This window comes from Gymnoscopelus braueri (assembly GCF_963280865.1).
Source record: "Gymnoscopelus braueri genome assembly, chromosome: 10".
Classification (NCBI taxonomy): domain Eukaryota; kingdom Metazoa; phylum Chordata; class Actinopteri; order Myctophiformes; family Myctophidae; genus Gymnoscopelus; species Gymnoscopelus braueri.
Genome location: NC_137611.1, coordinates 51538419 through 51559722, shown reverse-complemented (window position 1 = coordinate 51559722; position 21304 = coordinate 51538419). Strand labels below are relative to the sequence as shown.

The following is a 21304-nucleotide window of genomic DNA, read 5'->3' as shown; positions in this document are numbered from 1 at the left end:
CCTGTGTCTAACACCTCCCTCCCTTTCTAAATCCATTGTCCAGTTGCTGCATTTTATACACAGTGCTATGTCGTCCCCTGTGCCACCTTATGCCACTACGCATCCCCTGTACCACCATTACGTAATCTTGCACATGCACCTATCTGGCAGAGGCATTAGAGGCAGGGCTTAATGTACATTAGCAAGCCTTCCTTACCAAAATAATGTTGCGTGTCCAGGCCTGGAATTTCATCATTTCAGGGGCACGGCCACTTGGCCTTTGGTGTTGTAATTTTTTTAGGGCACAAAGGCCAAATGCCAGGGCAGAAATAATGAATTGAACTTGAAGGTTAAGATTGATTTCATGGCAAATGACCAATATTTGTACAAAGTCATAATCTATTAATCTCAATATGTGTCACATTCAGCCCTAGACTTCACTGACTGTAGGTAAGTGTCACATTAATCATATTAGATTAACAGATTAGAGATTTTATGCATTTTCCCCACAAGTTATTTTCATTCAAAAGACATGTGATTGAACTTGCACTACTGATGACTTGATTTGATTTTTCACTATTTAAAATATTGTATTTCTAATTATTAATAACTAGAGGTTTGGGCCGCTTTGCGGCCCTCACATATAGGGAGTTGTTCCTCTCCCTTCCTCTCCATCTCCTCTCCCCTCCTCTCCCCCTTCTCCCTCCCTCTCCTCTCCTCTCCCCCTTCTCCTACCCTCTCCTCCCCTCTCCTCCTCTCCTCCCCCTCCTCTCCCTCCCCTCCTCCCCCTCCTCCCCCTCCCCTTTTTTTAACCCCTTAAGACAGATTGGGTTGATGCTGGTGGAGGGGTGTGTACTGGACAAGGGGACCCAGGAACAGCCCAAACTACACTGTTGGATTTATTTTCATGATTGTTTTTAGGACACAGTGGTAGGCTACAATGTTTCAATCTGTTCATGCATCCAACACATTTTAGGAATACACTCTTTTGCCCACTAGTTGGTGGTATTGTACTGGACCATTTAATGAGGTTATGTACAGGACCTGACAGGCCCCTGTCATGTGGTGATGAGTGACATCACAGTCAGGCCCAAATTGGGCTCCTGATCCACAACCACTCCAACACCACCCAGCCACCTCAGCTCTAACACCAACACGGGCGATTGCAAATAAACTCTTGGCCATTGGCCTTGCAGTCTTTCAATACAGCGACATGTTCCTGAGAAACTAAACATTACGACTTACCTGTCTGTCGGGCGGGGGGCAGGGGCATCAATTGGCTTTGGCAAGATAAGGCAGCTGCCATCCCTTGGTCCCTGATCAATATTAGAGAACCACTTGTAACTAGTTTTACCAGCTGATACAAAACGTTGCTCCCAGGCTCTTTTGACACACACACACACGCACACGCACACACACGCATACACACACACACACACACACACACACACACACACACACACACACACACACACACACACACACACACACACATACAGAGAGAGAAGTGAGCACATTACACCAGTCCTTGCTTCTCTTCACTGATTACCTGTGCATTTTAGAATTGATTTTAAGATTTTACTGCCTATCGCTCGGGTGCCACAGTGGTAAAATACTTGCCCACCACCGCGGAGTCAGGGGTTCAAATCCAACACCTTGCATACGGCTTGGTCGAGCATCTAAATGAACACAATTGGCCCTTTTTGGGGGAGCGAAGCTGAGCTGGGGCGTTACCTGTCTGCGGGGAGTGTTGGGCGGGAGGAGTAGGACGGAGGTGCTACGTCCTCCCGGTGGGGTCTCCTCACTGGCAGGTGAGCCAGTAAGATACAACAGCAGTGAAAACAGCGGTGTGGGGAAGAATCAATTGGCATAATGACTTAATTGGGGCGAAAAGGTGGCAAAAAGCTAAACAATTATAGAAAGATAATACAAAAAAAGATACTGCTTGTTTTTAAAGCCCCGAATGGTCATGCTACTGCTTATATCTGTGACCCTTTTTTATTTAAGTCCCTAAGAGCCAAGTCACTGCCTGAGATCCTCCAGCAGGGCCCTATGGTTCCAAAGTCTTGCTGATCAGATTACTACTCACCTAACCCCTGCTCAGTATGCTAGGGTTAGCATAGGGTGGGATGGCTCAGGTTAGAGGAGAGAGTGCTGCAACTTGCAATGGGCCAGGTCTTGAAGATACTGAAGGGACCAGTGCCCATGTACCTGTCTGACGACGGGCACAACACCAAAGGGAGCTACACTGATTCGGCACACAAATGGGGATGAATTCATTCTACTATTATGCCACCAACATGTGGAATGCCCTACCAACACCAAGTGTACTCCTACCTTCAAAACTGCCATAGAAGAGAAGAGAAAAAATTACCACCCAATGTTTTTCTGTTCATATACTTTTACTGCTCCTAGTATTGATGATCTCTAGTACAGTATTGTACCGGTATGTCTATGTCTTGATGAATTGAATACACAGGACCACAATGGAAACAAGCCCTCAGGGCTTTTTGTGTTATCTTTTTAGCATTATTGTATTGTATTGTAACTGCACCTCTGCATTTTTGCAAACTGTTAATAAAGTATTCAATCAATCAATCAATCAATCAATCAATCAATCAATCAATCAATCAATCACCTTGTCACTAAGGGTAAACATGCTTTTGTGTGCTGGGCCCTCGGCTGTGGAACTTACTCTTTTAAATATCTTATCACACAGCTTTTTCTAATTGATGAATTGTTTTGTTATTTTAAATTGACCATGGATTCATTCACTGTTGTTACTATAAGGCACTTGCTGTTTGAATAAAGTTATTATTATACCAACCACCGGTTTTACCCTAGTAACCACCTGATTTACCTTAACGACCCTAGCAACCACGGTTTTACCCTAGCAACCACCTGCTTTACCATAGGAACCACATACAATACAAGAGACTTCGCAAGCTACAGGCACACTTTTGAGTTCATTGTTATTGTCTCCGCCAGGCCGAAAGGCATGGCCGAGACTATGTTTTGCACCTTGTGCAGCCGTCCGTCCGTACGTCGCCGCTTCCGTCTGTGGACAGCTGATCATCACGCAAATCGGTACACAGTATCTCTTTGATTGATCATATTCCATCCTGATTGGCTAAGATAGACCCGTTTTGAACAAAATGACGCCAATCATGAACGCAGCGTCCGTTTGCATGGAAACCTTGCGCGCACATTTACACTACGTTCAGGAACTAATGCCTTTCAACATTGCCCTATTATAGCTCCACCAGGCGGCCGATTTTTGCAAAACAATATTTTTATATTACTCCTACAAATTTTGTCCAAATATCACGCACATCGGTACATATTATCTCTTTAGTCAAGTGATCAAGACGGAGCCGTCCTACCCGTCCGATTTTTCACATTCCAGCCTGATTGGCGAATTCCGAACATTGCTGGCCAACACTAACCTACCTGACCTGGCGGAGACCTGTGCTCCGAGGAGCACTTTTTCTAGTTAGAATGCTAAATAAATTACGATGGTGCCACACCTAAAACAAAATGTTTATGTGCACAACATTTGTTAAAACATAATAAAATAAAATAAAATAAAATAAACAAACAAATAGATGTCTGTTTTGAAGTAAAGTTTCATACGTATCTTACAGACATGAACCTAAATCAAAAAATTTTTATTTATTTTTCAGTTTATTTAGAGCTGAACATAATGATGATGACCCTCAGGTTTGTTATTTTGTTCTCATGCCTTACTGTCGCAGGAGGCAACAGACACACCTCCAATGTGAATGAATCGCACGCCAATCTTTACGCAAAACTACCCAAAGATATAGTATTTATTAAGAGCTGTGTGAATGAGGTCCATTGTTCCAATTCTAAAAACTAGCCTCAGTGTTGTACAATTTAAAGGGAGAACTTAAAATTATGTCTTTCTACACTGCTAGTTTCAAAAGTGTATTTTCCAGATTGGATGAACTAGAATTCCTAGAGCCATGCACACATGAGTTGACAACCAGTAATGTGACCTAAACCTGAAAGTGTAAAAACAACACTGTGACTTGCAGTGCCACACCACTGTGACTCCAGATGTCCTTGCACTGTGGCTCAAACCCACGGCCCTGTATTCCCCATAACAGCCTCAGTGGTGGAAAGTAACTAAGTACATATACTCAAGTACTGCATTCCCCATAACCAAGACCTGAGGAGACAGGTGCCGTTGCAACGACTCGGAGGAGTGGGTGTGTACTAGGGTTTAACATTTTCTGGGAAATAGCTAATTTTAATTTTCAGACCTTTTCCCGGGCTTCCCGGGAATTCCCGTTAAAGGGTAAAAAAAAAAAAAAGTACCCACTAAAATGCATTTATATGTAGATACTTAAATAGCCAATTTTATATTGAGGTGCCCAAATGTCCCTATTGTGTCCACCTATGAACTTGCACTAATAATGACTTAAGTTGATTTTTTAAATCATATAAATATAATATAAAATATAATATAGTGCCCTGGCGGAGATCTGCCCTGTTGCGCAGCAGCGGGTGAAGACAATTAACTTAAACAAGGAGCTGCGCTGTGCACCCAACACGCACTCAAACAATGTCAAACTCTAGCTGCTGAAATAAACGTCCCATTTTTATCATTATTGACAAGAGAATTTGCAAAAGGATTATTTATTTAATGTCCATCAGAGCGCCGGTGAGGTCACAGCTTATCTCTACTTTTGTAGGATATTGATTTGATAGCCTAAACTTGTAATTTGTTTGCAGTTATTAATTTATATTAGGCTACTTGCTGGATATTAAGACTCCATTTTGGGATGTTGGCTGTATGTTGTCAAATGTATTAATCTATATTTTGTTGTTGATCAAATGTTGGGTTTTGTAGTGTGATTTTGATGTGCACATGCATGCGCTGCCACTGACAATCAATGAGACAGACAGCTGTTGTGCAGTTCACTTGTTCTACTGGGTAGTTCTAGTAAAATGGTAGTTTGAACGTTCTAAAATGCAAGTAGGGTAGGCTACATTAATGATGATTAAAAAATCGGACCACCGTCGACCACATCGGTCTAATTATCTCTCTCTCTCTCTCTCTCTCTCTCTCTCTCATGCTCTCTCTCTTGCCCTCTCTCTCTATCAAAAGCATTGCTTGGCTCAAAAAGCAATTTCAGCTCCTATAGCCAGTATATAATATAATGTCATGCGGGTACAGTACAACAGTAGCAACAATGTTTTGTTATTCTAAAATCCCTAAGTTAAATCTAATAGTATCTGCCTATTTGCTGTGTGGACTTGCCTTGTGTTTGCCATGTATTGTACCTCTTTTTCTTTTTTTTGTACTACTAATTGCATGCTTTTATATATGATTTTGATATATTTCTTCATGTTTTTCTAACTTACATTTTGTTTGTGGTAACAAAACAATAAAGTCACTGTCATCCCTTGTGTCCCCTAGAGGAACAGGTTGTTGGTGAACTCCAGCTCCTGGAAAATGACCAGTGAGTCTCTAAACACTTCACTCAACTAGAGAATGATGTAATCTCTCTCAGCTTTCGTTGCTAAAACTGGGTGGAAACAATTAGAGAGTTTAAAAAAATGTAACTGCATTGCAGAACCAATCCAAAGGTTTCAGGGCGGTCCTTCATATTGGGACGATGATATGATTGGTATGTTAAGCAGTGGGCGCAGACATATTGGTAGGCGGACATTTCTGATCGTCTGGCAGCAGACTATACCCAGGTGGTCTGAGGTGGATACAAATTAAACGTCAGCTGAACAAGCAAAGGCTGGTGTTTCCCAGTGATGACATCTGGTCCAGGGGTGACGAAATAGTGGATCAACAGGTGCACTGTTGGAAAATAATTAATTTTCAGATCCAATTGTGCCATTGAGTCACCGGAGATTGTTTCAAAACATGGTAACATTAATTAACAAGGACACTGTTTACTACTGTAGCTAGGTCTGTTGTACAGGGTCATACAGAATGAGATGAACAACAGCATATGGCAATTGTTGTTAATACAAAATACCCCAATTGTAGTTATCTAAATAGACTAAAGTATTCTACTGGCTGGTGTGTTTCAGTGCATTGTGAGTAGTCATAACGTGTTTTTGTAGGAAACATATTTAAGATAGATAGATACCTTTATTTTAAAAAAAAATGTCGCCCAGAGACGGCACAGCATCTTAAAGTTACAAAGTTACATGTAAAAAGTACTGTTTATTCGTGACATAGCAAATCAAACATCAAACTAAGGGTTGGGGAGTTTTTTCCCGTTAGCATTATGTCCACGGTAGGAACATGGCTTTGCCCTCCCTATGTCCCCGGTTAACACTGTCTCACTTCCCAAAAGAAAAATATTGTGAATTCTTGACCAAACGTCCATCAGTGACTTGAAGGAGGTACCCTTCAAACGGTGCCTTCCCGGGCATTTCTGCACTCCAGGAATGCAGAAGTGCAGTTCTCACACCCAAGACGGAACGCCAAAAAAAAATTACAACGACATGCCGGTTACATACCTGTATTACTTTGACCCATGAAGGAGTGCAATTCTTTCTCATCTATATGTAGGTCACCACAATCACCAAACCTTTTACCAATGTTTATTCATGACAGATAATTGGTGTTTGCATCTCTGACCAGATTACTGCTACTAGTTTACTTAGGTAGAAAACTAAATATATTACTAACAAGGTTATCATCAATCTAATCTATATTTTATTGTTATAAAATACACAGAAAATGTCTTATCATTGAATTTCTGCTTCTACATCTTGGTGGCACGGCGACCCATGATGGACTTCTTAGTGTTTCTCTCAGGTTTACAAATTATTATATAACACTTTGGTCCAAACAGTGCCACCAAAAGGCCAAAACTAGATGCTAAAATAGCAAATACCTCCACTACATCTGCATATTTGCCTGGAGAGCTGATATATGCTGGGATGAAGGCGATCCACACGGCACAGAAGATCAACATGCTAAAAGTGATTAACTTGGCTTCAGTGAAGTTGTCTGGAAGATTCCTTGCCATGAATGCTAGGACGAAACTGAGGAGTGCCAGTAAACCAATGTAACCTAGTAACACTGCAAAACCAACTGTTGATCCCACCTCACACTCATACACTATCTTATCACTGTTGTATTGTGTGTTTTTATGAGGAGTTGGTGAGGCTGACACAAGCCAGGCTGTGCAGATTATTGCCTGGATGGAAGTAAGAGCCATAACTGTTCCTCTCTGCTGCATAGAACCGAACAACTTCATAATGTCAGCACCCCCAGGCTTGGAGGCCTTGAACACGGCCAACACCACCATAGTCTTTACCAGGATACACGAGACACATAGCACAAAGCTGATCCCAAATACTGCATGTCTCAGCTGACAAGTCCAGAGCCTGGGACGGCCAATGAACAGAAGTGAACACATGAAACACAGTTTCAGTGAAAGCAAAAGTTGGAAACTGAGTTCTGAGTTGTTGGCGCGTACCATGGGTGTGTCACGATGATAAACGAAGATTCCCAGGACAATGGCACAGGTAAGTGTGCCTAGCAATGAGATGGTTGTCAAGGAGATACCCAGGCCCTCATGGTAGGAGAGGAACTCCACGCTCTTAGGGACACAGTGGTCACGATTGGGACTGGACCAGAAGTCCTCTGGACAATTGGTGCACTCTGTAGAGTCTAACAAAGACGGAAAGGTTAAAGGGACAGACAAGTAATTGAAAAATGCAAAATCTACATATAAATTCTGCTCACTTAAAATAATGTTAAAAAAGGTCCCAAAGTATCTGTCAAATTACTTTTCACTTGTAAATAAAACTCACCAGTATTACACTCTAGGCCTAGTGGGTAAAAACTGCTTCTTGTACAGCGCAGCAGTGGAATGGAACAAATTGACAAGGGAAATTAAATCGAGTAGTTCCCTCATTGCCTTTAAAAAAACTCACAAAAATTGCTACAAAAGAATACTTAAATAACCAATACAGAAACGCTTTTGGGTCTAACTAGGTTAACTTTATTAAAGGTAGGGTAAGTGATTTTCTTTGGTTAAAATAAGTGTTAAATAGCTCTATATTCTGATAGTATTCATTGCTATAGAGTGTTTGTTCTATAAAAGGAGTCTCCTTGTCTCTCCAGCTCTTTATAAAACAGAAAATGCATTTTCGTTTCAGTTTCAGTTTCCTTTCCAATTTTATCCAATCAGGATAGATAACTCAATCAGGATACAGATTAAACAAGTGAAATTGGAAGTGATGACACTAAGAAATGAGCAGACAAAATTGGAACTGGAACACTATAAAAAGCAGTGGAAGCTTAAAAATAGGTACTTTTTCCTGATTGGCTGAGATTTTGACACCTACCGGAAAATGTATTTTCTGTTTATTAAAGAGCTGGAGAGACGGGGAGACTCCTGTTACTGAACAAACACTCTATAGCAATGATTACTATCAGAATATAGTGCTTTAACATTTTAACAAAATACTTTTTGTTTTAACCAAAAAATATCACTTACCCTACCTTTAATTATCATTAAGACTCTTCTTATTAATAACTATTGTTTGGATTTTATTCTCAATTTGTTACATTTCATGTTGTTGTCTCCGCCCGGCCGAAAGGCATGGCGAAAGAGTATGTTTTGCCCCCTGTCCGTCCGTCCGTGTGTCTGTCCGTCCGTGTGTCCGTCATTCTGTCATTTTGTGTACAGCTAATCTCCGGCACCGTTAGCTTGATCGCAGCAAAACTGTGCACACACACTCCCTGGATGCCAGAGCAGAACCTCTGCCCCAAATTTTTCAAATTAGCCTTTTATAGCGCCACCAGGAGGCCGCTTTTTGCAAAACACATTTCTTGACAGTACTCCTACAGATTTTATCCAAACATCACGCAAATCAGTACACAGTAGAGGTCTTCACGGGTCAAATAAAATTACCCGAACCCAAATGGACCCGTGATTTTTTTACCCGGAACCGAATGGACCCGGCCTATGGTCCAATATGAAGGACCCATACCCGAATGGACCCGCGAAAAGATCCGTTCTAGATGTTTGTAATCCTTCTTCATTGCCAACTATAATCCACGTTAATTTCTAATGTTAAACCATTATATCTAATGTTGTTTAACATTATAATTGGCTTTGAAGTTTCCATTGTGCTTTGAGTATACCGGTAACATGTTGATATTAACTCGATTATTTTACAATTTTTAACCATTAACCAAAGCGTTACGTTAAAGGGCAAGACCACTTTGGTAGAGGTTTGGGTTGTGTAGTTACCTTGCCATGATGTAACTCCAAAGGTGGACAAGAAATCAAAAATAATTTCTCCAGTGATTAGAAATTGATAATTCAAAATATGCTCCTCATTGACTTACATTGTACGCTGAAACAGCTCTCAAAGTCACTCTTATAGCACATAAACAAACGCAAATAAAGTTCATTCAGACAAAATAGAACATCACCAAACCCAGTACTGTTTTTTTTTTTTAATAAAAATGTCGACTTCATGTTGATTTTGCCATTTTGATTTGGAAGAAAACCCGGACTGGATCAGTGGATCCGGATCCGGATCTTCAAATAGTAAAATCAACAGGAAGTTACATTTTTTATTAAAAAAAAAAAACAGTACTGGGTTTGGTGATGTTCTATAATGTCTGAATCAGCTTTGTTTGTGTTCGTTTATTTGCTAAAAGAGTGACTTTGAGAGCTGTTTCAGTGTACAATGTAAGTCAATGGGGAGCATATTTTTGAATTATCAATTTCTAATCACTGGAGATTTTTTTTTAAATTTCTTGTCCACCTTTGGAGTTACATCATGGCAAGGTAAATACACAACCCAAACCTCTACCAAAGTGGTCTTACCCTTTAATCGACAATATTTGATATAACTGGTGTATATGAATGAGTGGGTAAAATATGTCCAAGGATTCGTCGGTGATGTCACATCAGATCGCCGACGAATCCTTGCTATCTTTAAAACAACTTCGAACATGGCGTAGCGTCCGTCGCTACTTCCTTGTTGCATAATGACATCACTGTCGAATCCTTGGTATATTTGTCCTAGCCTTTCAACGTGTGTGTTGATCAGCGCCGTGAATATGCGCTGTAGTCTTTGCTCGTGGTAGTGAAACACTAAACAGGATTATTATTTAATGTCAACATTCAAGTACAAGTATCAGAAGATGTAACTCAGGTAAAGTAATGCGCCACTCTGCAAGTTTAACTAAAGTTTTCCACCTGTCCAAAGTTGTTCCTAATACAGACAGAGCCTTCGGTCAAGAAAGACGATCATCAAGGCTAATACAGACATAAATATGTTTTAATCATCCTATCCTTGTTAATATATCGCCATTTAGGTCAATGATATAACATTATGTAGTGATATGATAATATAAATAGCAGCCAGTCATTGACTGCGTCACTGCCAGTCTGTCTTCTGAGCGACCGACCTCCCTCCCTCCACCCGGGTATTAATGGAACCGTCCATTTCACAGTCTGAGCCCCGAGACCCCCCGCTCGCCGGGTCCACTCGGGTATTAGTGGAACCGTGCATTTCACAGTCTGAGCCCCGAGAAACCCGCTCGCCGGGTCAACTCGGGTATTAGTGGAACCGTCCATTTCACAGTCGGAGAACCGAGACCCGAGACGGACTGTACCGGCTCCGACCCAGACCCGGAGTCACTTCTTGTGAATGGACCCGTGACCGAGCCGGGTACGGGTCGGAACCCGGGTATTTCGGGTTACATGCCTAACCCGACGAGCTCTAGTACACAGTATCTCTATAGTCATGTGATCAACACGGATCTGTCCAATTTTCCATATTTCATCCTGATTGGCTAAGGTTGGCTTCCAAAGTTTGCAGGATTGCTCCGTTTTCAACAAAATGCCTCAAATCATGAACGCAACTTGCGATTTCCGTGAGATTTCACACGCACATTCCCACTAGGCCGAGGAAGAAATGCCACTTGAAAATGTTCAAATCAGCCTCATGGTGGCGCTATAAATGGACGATTTGTGTTTTTAACTATAACTGAACCGATCTGCATGAAACTTTGCACGCACACTCCCTAGAGGCCAAGGAAAAACAACTGCCCTGCATTTTTCACATTTGCCTTTCATAGTGCCACCAGGAGGCCGACTTATGTAAAACATCTTTTTTTTATATTAAGCCTTCAGAATGTATCCAAATTTCACGCACATCGGTACACATGATCTCTATAGTCATGTGATCACGATGGATCTTTTAAATTTTTCATATTCCATCCTGATTGGCTAACATTGACATCTAAAGTTTGCAGGAGTGGCCCGTTTTGAACAAAATGCCACAAATCATGAATGCAGCGTCCGATTGTGGTGACACTTTGCACGCACATTCGCACTACATTGAAGAACAAATGCCACCCTTTTAACATTTCCCTATTATAGCGCCACCAGGAGGCCAATTTTGAAACACTTTTCTTTTTTATATTACTCCTACAAATTCAAACATCATGCAAATCGGTACACATATAGTCAAGTGATCAAGATGGTTCCGTCCAATTTTTCATATTCCATCCTGATTGGCTGATTCCAAACATTGCTGCCCCACACTAACCTACCTGACCCATGGCGGAGACCTGTGCTCCGAGGAGCACTTTTTCTAGTTTGTTTTGTTTTTATGTCCAGAGGACCACAATGGAAATAAGCCTATATGGTACGGTCACACCTTTGTGGCCGTCTTTTTGCAATAGTTTTCAATAGAAACGGAGGGTTTGGTGCCATTGTGCAGATTTCCACAGCAAAACGCTCCGTTCCCATTGAAAACTATTGCAAAAAGACGGCCATATATAGGCAGAATCAAAGTTAGGTGTGACCGTAGCCTCAGGCTTTATTGTTTTTTTATTTATTTTTATCCTCGGTGATGATACAAATGTGATTGTATATTGTGATGTACGAATGTGCTCTTTTCTGTGCTATAACCAAATCAATCACCACCAATCACAACTCAATCACTGAATCAAAAGAGTGAATCAATCAATCAATCAATCAATCTGATCTCTCCCTCAGAACAAGCAATGCAGTCGAAGCAGCAGACCTTTCCTTCTGGCCACACGGGTTCCAGGGGAACAACTCTCACTGCACACTGACCGAGGAGGCTACATAGTCCATGAGCCAGAGCCCCAAAATTGAGCAATGATTATCGAAAGAGTGGGCAAAACCAAACCTATATTAAATTGTTCATAGGGTCAATACGAGTAAATAAATATATGATAACCTTTCCACAGGAGCAGCTTTTTCATGGTTATCACACATTTTGTTATTTTCCCCATACGTACATGACAGGTGAAAAAATGACAAAATTTAAAAAAGAGTTATCATAATGAAACTTCCTGAGTTGATTACTTACATGAAGACAATGATTTATCGTATTACAAGTTTTCTGAAATTGTATATTTAAATATGCAAATTAGGCATTTAGTCCATGAGCCGGAGCCCCAAAATTGAGCCAGATATCGAATATTCCCTTGTTAAAAACCTTTGACTCCAACATCTTAACAAAATTAAATAAGTATGTTGACTCTGGCTTTGTCCAATGTTCCAATGTTGATTCTGGAAAGTTATGCAAATGTAGGCATATTTTCCTAATGCCTAATTTGCATATTTAAATATACAATTTCAGAAAACTTGTAATACGATAAAAAAAAAATCACCCAAAATAGACTTCTATGGTATTTCATGCAAGATACTTGATCTAAATGCTTAAATTTGGTTTCTACAGTGTGTATCCATGTAAGTGGATGTGTACAGTGCATTAGATTTAATATTTATGCATTTTTTAATATTAACCCCTTCCTGCCCAGAACAACATAATCTTTAAACTGTGATATTGTACATGCACAGAAATCAAATTAAATCAAATGCATTAGATCTGCTTTCTACACTAGTGGAACTTTTTTCCTTTTGGATGAATGCACATTAACCCTTTCAGGCCTTCCATCTTGAGCATCCTGCACAAAAATATCTACAGAACATATTCCCAATTTGGTGTTTCCCATAGCTTTCCCATAGTGTTTGTATGGCCTCCAGAGGTCCGCGGGGACCCCCTGGCGGACCCCCGGCCGAAAATCTCAACTTTTTTCGGCTTGTCGATCTGCTCTTTTTCGGGCCAAAACGGGCGGTACCTCCCTGTCCCTGGGTCGCCCGGCGCCGGCGGAGGGCTCGTTGGATCCGGGCCGGGGGTGCGCACGCATCGGTGCCCCCCCCGGGTGTCTGGGGCTCTGGCCTCTCCCCTGCGTGAAATTTCGCGTGGGGGGAAAGTGGCCACTGGTGCCAGCGGGTATGGACCATGCCCGGAACTGGGGCATGGTCCTGGGGCAGTGTCGGCGCCGCGAGAGGCCCCAAATCCTGGAGGATTCGGAAAAAAGCCAGGAGTCCAGAGCTCCCAGGAAGCTGTGGGCTCACGGCCTCTCCCCTGCGTGAAATTTCGCGTGGGGGGAAAGTGGCCACTGGTGCCAGCGGGTAGCTATGGACCATGCCCGGAACCGGGGCATGGTCCTGGGGCAGTGTCGGCGCCGCGAGGGGTCCCTTGTCCTGGATCTCCGCGTCGTACCTCCCTGTCACCTGCCCGTAACCCAGGAGGCGTCTGGCTCGTGCCTGCCTCCTTCCTTTGAAAAAGTCTCCCGGGCGAGACGCCGACTCGCTCCAGACCGTACCTGTGGAGCTTGGCCGTCGCGATGCCCAGCGCGAGGCTCCGTCTCGGGTTGCGGCGCGGGCCCCCTCCTCCTGGATCTCCGCGTCGTACCTCCCTGTCCCCTCCCCGTGGCCCAGGAGGCGTATGGCTCGTCCCTGCCTCCCTCCTGTGAAAAGTCTCCCGGGCGAGGCGCCGACTTGTTCCAGAACGTACCTATGGAGCTTGGCCGTCGCGAAGCCCGGGGCGAGGCTCCGTCCCGAGCGGGGCGCCCAGTGGTGGTGGCTGAGGAGAACCATGAGGCCTCTTCCCAGCGGGCTTATGGGAAGAGAGAGGCCTCCGGTCGGGCACGGCCGGGTGGGCACGGCCGGGTGGGCACGGCCGGGTGGACGGGCGCCCTGGAGGTCCTCGTGGAGCCCACGAGGATCTGGGCTCTGCCCTGGCCCCCTCCTTTGAAATTCTCTCCCGGGAGTCTCGGCAACTTTTCCCATCCCGCATATATGGAACCGGCGTGCGGACGCCGAGGATGGGACGACGGCAGGCCCGAGAGAGGCCTCCGGTCGGACGCGGTAGGGCGGCCTAGCACCCTGGAAGTTCTCGTGGAGCCCACGAGGACCTGGGCTCTGCCATGGCCCCCTCCTTTGAAATTCTCTCCCGGGAGTCTCGCCAACTTTTCCCAGCCCGGATATATGGACCAGCGTGCGGACACTGGGGACACGGACGGCAGGCCTGCCCGAATGCAGGGCCCGCCGTCGGCCACGGTGGCCACTCTAGTCTAGCACTGTGTTCCACGGGAACCACGACGCCCGCGAGGGCCGTGGAACCCGCTACTTTTTCCTGACCGATAGGCACTCGTAGCCCGCCTCTTGCAAGGGCCCCGCCGGCAACTTGTGTGCTTCGGCGGACGCTGCTTGCAGCCTGCAGGGCCGTCACCCCTGCCGTCACTTCGCCCCCGGGCGGGGAGCCGGCCGGTCAGTCAGTTCGCGGGGTGGGCCCCGGTCGGCCCGCGGAGGATTCCCCCAGTAGCGGCGAGCGAAGAGGGAAGAGCCCAGCGCCGAATCCCCGCCCGCGGTGGGCGCGGGAAATGTGGCGTACAGGAGACGGCTGTCGCCCGGGTGTCGATCGGGGGCCTGAGTCCTTCTGATAGAGGCTCAGCCCGTGGACGGTGTGAGGCCGGTAGCGGCCCCCGTCGCCCCTGGGGCAACGTCTCCTCGGAGTCGGGTTGTTTGCGAATGCAGCCCAAAGCTGGTGGTAAACTCCATCTAAGGCTAAATACCGTGAGGGAAAGTTGAAAAGAACTTTGAAGAGAGAGTTCACTGCCGTGCCCTCGCCGGGCGCACTTTATCCGCGGCGCTGCGGCACGACCGGCTCTGGGTCGGCCTGGAAGGGCTCGCGGCGAAGGTGGCTCAGGTTGCTCGCGCGCATGAGCTTTACGGGGGGTCGCCAAAAGATGGCGGCCTCCCTCCGGACGCGGACTTCATGTTTGTGAACAACTTGGCGCCAAATGACTCGTAAACGACCTGATTCTGGGTCAGGGTCTCGTAAGTAGCAGAGCGGCTGTATGACCGCGATCTATTGAGAGTCAACCCTCGATCCAACCTTTTGTCCGGGACGCCGGGGTCGGCACGTGGCCCCCCGGCGTACCTGACGTTAAACTAACAACCTTTTTCAGAGCGCGCCGCACTCCCAGGGGTGACGGCGCCTCCCGGGAACGGGGCAGATTCAGGGGAGAAAGAACACCCTGTTGAGCTTGACTCTGTTGAGGAGCAGGCGTGTCCCCGCCCTGGGAACGGAGGCTTCTCCCCGCCCGGCAGGGGCCAGGCCCGGGCCTGGCCTCTGCCGGGTCCAAGGCGCTAAGTCCATGATAGTCCCATGGGCGTGCCAGGCCATTTGTACCACCAGGTCCACGCGGTGCTTTGGCCGCGGCCTGCCACTCCACTTAACGCCCGCCGAGGGGTGCTTAAGAGTGGGTCCGCGGGACCGGCCGGTGTGCCGGGTCCAACGCGCTAAGTCCATAATAGTCCCATGGGCACTCGTCGCCGTTTGTACCACCAGGTCCACGCGGTGCTTTGGCCGCGGCCTGCCACTTCACTTAACGCCCGCCGAGGGGTTCTTAAGAGTGGGTCCACGGGACCGCCTGGAGAGCCGGTTGTCCCCCGGAGGTGTGGGTCCCCCGGACTGGAGCGAGTACCCAGCTTCGAGGCTCCCTGGGCCGGGTCGAAGCCTCCCCGGGGGTCCCTGGGGTCCCTGGCCGGAGAGGCCCGAGCCGACCGGCCGAGTGGCCAGGCTCGAGCCTCTGGAGCCGGGGACCCCCGGGGGTCCCCGGACTGGAGTGAGCACCCAGCTTGGGGGCTCCCTGGGCCGGGTCGAGGCCTCCCCGGGGTTCCCTGGGGGTCCCCAGCCGTGGGTCTGGAAAAAGGACAAAGTCCTGCGGTCGAAAAAGAGCAGATCCACAAGCCTGGATAGGCCTGTGGTGGCCGCGGGGCGCAATACTCCAGCTGAAACGGCTTGGCTAGAAAATAATCCTACAACTTATTAGAGCGTTTACAGCCAATTCAGTTATACTGTATACAAGGGCGGCCATAGCTGAGTGGTTAGTGAGCCCGCCTAGGGAGCCAGAGGCCCTGGTTGCCCCAGGTACGATTCCAGGCCAGGACAGCAAATGTGTCGATGAAATGAAATTTGTCCCTGAGCAAGAGAGAGAGAGAGAGAGAGAGAGACTGAATAGATTGAAGAGAAAGAGAGAGAGAGACTTGGAAAAGGAATAGATTGAAGAGAGAGAGAGAGAGAGAGACATGGAAACGGAATAGATTGAAGAGAGAGAGAGCGAGAGAGACATGGAAACGGAATAGATTGAAGAGAGAGAGAGCGAGAGAGACATGGAAACGGAATAGATTGAAGAGAGAGAGAGAGAGACATGGAAACATAATAGACTGAAGAGAGAGAGAGAGAGAGATGGAAGCAGAACGGATTGAATGGACATCTCAACCTATTGCCATTAACAGGAATCGAACCCTCAACCTTTGGATTAACAGGCTGCAACACTACCTATAGTGCAATAGCTTTGTACAGATTGAGGTTGTCTGTTGAAGATAAAAGTGAACCAGTGAAAGCAGCCGACCTACAAGCTCAGAAACACGTTGCTATCTGAAAAGTTGTGAGATTGTAGATCGGCTATTTTCAGAATGAAGTATGTCATACATAAGGCCTTTGACGGCAATCGGACACTGCATTCATGATTTGAGACATTTTGTTCAAAAAAAATTGGTTTGCTAAATTAGACCTGCTGGTGGCGCTATAACAAGCCAATGTAAAAAGGGTGCCATTTCTTCCTCGGCAAGTGGGAATGTGCGTGCAAAATTTCACGGAAATCGCACACTACGTTCATGATTTGAGGATTTTTGTTGAAATAGGACCTATCCTGCAAACTTTGGATGGAATAGGAAATATCGGACAGATCCATCTTGATCACATGACTATGGAGATACTGTGGACCGATTTGTGATTTTTCGACAGAATCTGAAGGAGTTAAAACCATTAAAAAAAAAAAAAAAGTCAGCCTCCTGGTGGCGCTCTAAAAAGCCTATGTGAAAGATGCAGGGCAAAGGTTTTTCCTTGGCTTCTAGGGAGTGTGCGTGCAAAGTTTCACGCAGATCGGTGCAATTATAGGCAAAAACGTGAATCGGCCTGTTATAGCGCCACCATGAGGCTGATTTGAAAGTTTTCATGTGGCATTTCTTCCTGGGCCAAGTGGGAATCTCCGTGGAAAATTTCACGGAAATCCCATGCTACTTTGGAAGACAATCTTAGGCAATCAGGATGGAATATGGAAAATCGGACAGATCCCTGTTGATCACATGACTATAGAGATACTGTGTACCGATTTGCGTGTTGTTTGGACAAAATCTGTAGGAGTAATATCCAAAAATGTGTTTTGCAAAAGTCGGCCTCATGGTGGTGCTATGACAGGCTGATCTGAAAAATGTGGGGCAGAGGTTCTGCTGTGGCATCCAGGGAGTGTGTGTGCGCAGTTTCACAGCGACCGGGCCAACGGTGGCGGAGATTAGCTGCTCACAGACAGAAGGACGGACGGACGGACACACGGAAGGACGGACGGACGGACAGGGGGCAAAACATACTCCCTCGCCATGCCTTTCGGCCTGGCGGAGACAATCATATATGCCATTAAGTTGTAAACAACTATGATTTACTTGCAAAGCGAAGATATTTTGTCAACTTAATCTGAACACTCACCTCTTACTCCAATTTACCCCTTAAAGGTGCTATGACATGCCCCGAAAATATACTGTAGGCCTACGTCACGTGGTCTCTCTGAAAACAGTCTGAAAACAGGGCGGGACGTATCACAGATTGATTCGCATATGCTCTGAGTTAGCCTCTCGCACTCGCATCAAATAGACTAGCAAAATGAGGAAGTGATCTCAACATAATTTATCTTTTATTTGTAAATCTGTGTATATAAAATATATATTCCCCTTCAAATCTCTTAGTTACACCAACATCGTTCATGTGAAGTAGTTTGTTTATGCTTATGCTGTTTATTTATTGAAATAATAAAAATAGCTATAGTTTGAACGCTGCATGGGTCTCCATCTCTCCGAGGGGGCTCTGAGAGGGGGCTCTGTGTTGGAGAGAAATACACGTATTGTATCTCCAGCCAGCACCAGTTGGCTACATCCCGTCCCTCCCCCCAGCTGAATCACAGTATGTCTGCGCTGTGGTAGATCCGCAATTTTCCAGCCCATAACGATCACGCTGTCTAAATGGAAGCACCGTCCAAGGAAATTACGTTGACGCTTTACAAAACTGTTTATATTCTCCGTGAATGAAACAAGTGTTGTGATTGGTCAGAGAATATTGTTCCGGAAGAAATACGTACGACGGAAGTCCAGCCCCTATAGACACTCTCTGCTTTAGGTCGTGAATCATTCAAATCAATAAATTGAGTGCAATTAGTGCAAATAAATAAACAAAAATAAAGTTCTTTTTTTTTTGCAGCACCCTGAGCGGATCAGCGTGCGTCTACCCTGAGTTCAACATCAACAAATTGGTGCTATTAGAGCAAAATAAATAAATAAAAGTAAAATCTCTGCCTGGCTATAAATCACATGAAGCAGTATGAATAGGCAGGTTGAGGTTGGTAGGTTGAACAAAATAGTAGCAGCCGCTTCACAAAGTGCAAGCCATTTCAAACTAAATGTAACATCAAATAATAAATACTAATCATTCAAATCAATAAATTGAGTGCAATTAGTGCAAATAAATAAACAAAAATAAAGTTTTTTGTATTACCCTGAGCTGCAGGAGGTGCTGGAGGAGGGAGCAGTGGAGGTGCTGGAGGAGGGAGCAGTGGAGGTGCTGGAGGAGGGAGCAGTTGGTGGAGCGGTTCGTGGAGCTGGTCGTGGAGGTGTGGTACACTACTCTAGTAGTGTACCACAGTGTGGTAACGATGTGTACATTCATAGTGCAAGGGCACACGACAGGTCTTACACTCATAGCTCGTTTCGCTCCGGATGTTTTTCCCGTCCTTGCCCTTCTTCGTCGGTAGCTTCGATCGGCAACAAACCCTACAACGCCTTGTTGGGTACTGCTTAGAAGAACTTGCTTTTGGGAAATGGATCAGTTCGTGATCTAGTCTGTCATTCATCCTGGACTCTGGGTCAATGTTTGGTGGCAATGGGTGTCTAACACGTCGGGCATCCCCAGGAGGCGGGGCCTCATTCCTACCCTCCTGAGGACGGGCGGCTCCGGGGCGATCCCCAGGAGGCGGGGCCTCATTCCTACCCTCAGCGGGGCCTCATTCCTACCCTCCTGAGGAGGGGCCACTCCCCCAAGGTTCCCGAGGGTGGTCCAGGACTTCACTACTGCCAGGATGAACGAGTAGAAGTTCTGAATTTTGCCAGCTGGGTGCCTGGCCTTGTAGATGATATAGGCGTTGAACTGGGCAATCTGGAGCATATAAAAGAAGAACTTTTTTGTCCACTTCCTGGTTTTCCTGGTGCACATGTAGTAGCTGAGGTTCTGGTCCAGCTTGTCGACCCTGTTCATGTGTTTGTTGTACTCAATAACACACACAGGCTTATCTTCGATCACCCTCTTCCTCTTCCGTTTCTCCTTCCTGGACACGGGCAGCATGCCATCAGGGTGCAAGGTGGAGATCATCGTGACGATTTTTGTTTTCTTGGCTCGCCATGCCAGTACCATCACGTCCCTGGAGTGGCGAGAGATGGTGGACCCCAGTGGCAGCTTTGCAGGGGTAACATCTGCGATGGCTGCTGGCTGTCCTCGGCGCTTACGAAGGGTCCCGCAGACGTATGTCTTTTTCTCATCCAGGAGCATAATGGCCGTGTCCACCGAGTTGTACAGGTTGTCCATGTAGAGCCTATACCCAAGTCCGCCTAACCTGCCTAAGAGTTGTTTTATGGTGGCAGGTAGTGTCTGCTTCATCTTGCAGTATGGCAGCATGTTGTGGAGGTAGCCTGTTGCTGAATCACACAAAATGTACGACCTGATGCCGTACTTGACCGGCTTCTGTGGGGCATAGACCTTGAACTCCAGGCGTCCCCGCCACAACAGCATTCCCTCATCAATACTGATGTCCACGCTCGGCAGGTACATTTCCTGGAAATTGGCCAGCAAGGACTGCAGCACTGGGCGGACTCTCCAGAGTTTGTCCTCGTCTTCGGGCTTTTTTGGTTTAGGGCGGGGGATGGTGTTGTCCACGAAGTGCAGGTTGCTCAAAATGGCCTGGAACCTGTTCCTCGGCATGACTTTCCGGAAGACGGTGGCCTCGATGTACTCATCAGTGGACCAGTACATTTCGAGCTCAGGCTTCTGGTTGATTCCGGTGAGCAGAAAGAGCCCCAGGAAGCGCTTGAGCTCGTTTAAATCCACCGGTTCCCACTTATTGGATCTGGCATACTTCTTGTCACTGCGCGGCTGCTGTAAGGCATAGCGGTTGGTTTGAGTGCAGACTTCCTCCAACAACTCATCCGACACCAGCAGCTCAAAGAAGTCCACGGGCTTATCAGACTGCAGAGCAGCAGCGGCATTCTGAGGACCCGGAGTCCCAGCTGTGAAGGGGATGTCCCGAGGACACCAGCCTGTGGACAACCACACAGGAGGAGGACCCTTGTCCTTCTTGCCCTTGCCACCACCTGTGAATTATAGAAATAGATCATTACCATAAAATACTTCACACACACACACACACACACACACACACACACACACACACACACACACACACACACACACACACACACACACACACACACACACACACACACACACACACACACACACACACACACACACACACAATTCTTACCTCCACGACCAGCTCCACGAACCGCTCCACCAACTGCTCCCTCCTCCAGCACCTCCTGCAGCACCTCCTCACCACCACTAGCATGCAACCCTGTGATAACATAAAATATACTTTTATTTAGATATTATGTCCATCTTTAGCAAAGCATTTATCATCCGCAGACCACATGCATATATACACTGAATATATAAATATGAGAGAGTACATTTACCATTACCCTGGTTTTAGCATTTTTTCATTCCTGTGCTATAATTGACAATTCACTCACCCCTACTACCGTCATCATCATCTACATCCATGGCACCCACCAGTACCTCCTCC

General features: G+C 46.1%; 1 protein-coding gene across 1 annotated transcript in view; it reads right to left on the bottom strand.

Annotated features, from left to right (window-relative positions):
- Window positions 1-21304, bottom strand: part of LOC308093678 (vomeronasal type-2 receptor 1-like) — a gene marked incomplete at both ends in the record, with an annotated part of 48686 nt that overhangs the window by 25566 nt on the left and 1816 nt on the right. The window contains 4 exons of the mRNA XM_080440005.1: window positions 18946-19048; window positions 19461-20810; window positions 20984-21073; window positions 21252-21304. The exon at window positions 21252-21304 is cut by the window's right edge and continues 13 nt beyond it. Of these exons, the coding sequence (XP_080296131.1) occupies window positions 18946-19048; window positions 19461-20810; window positions 20984-21073; window positions 21252-21304 (1596 nt within the window). The remainder of the gene's footprint in view (window positions 1-18945; window positions 19049-19460; window positions 20811-20983; window positions 21074-21251) is intronic.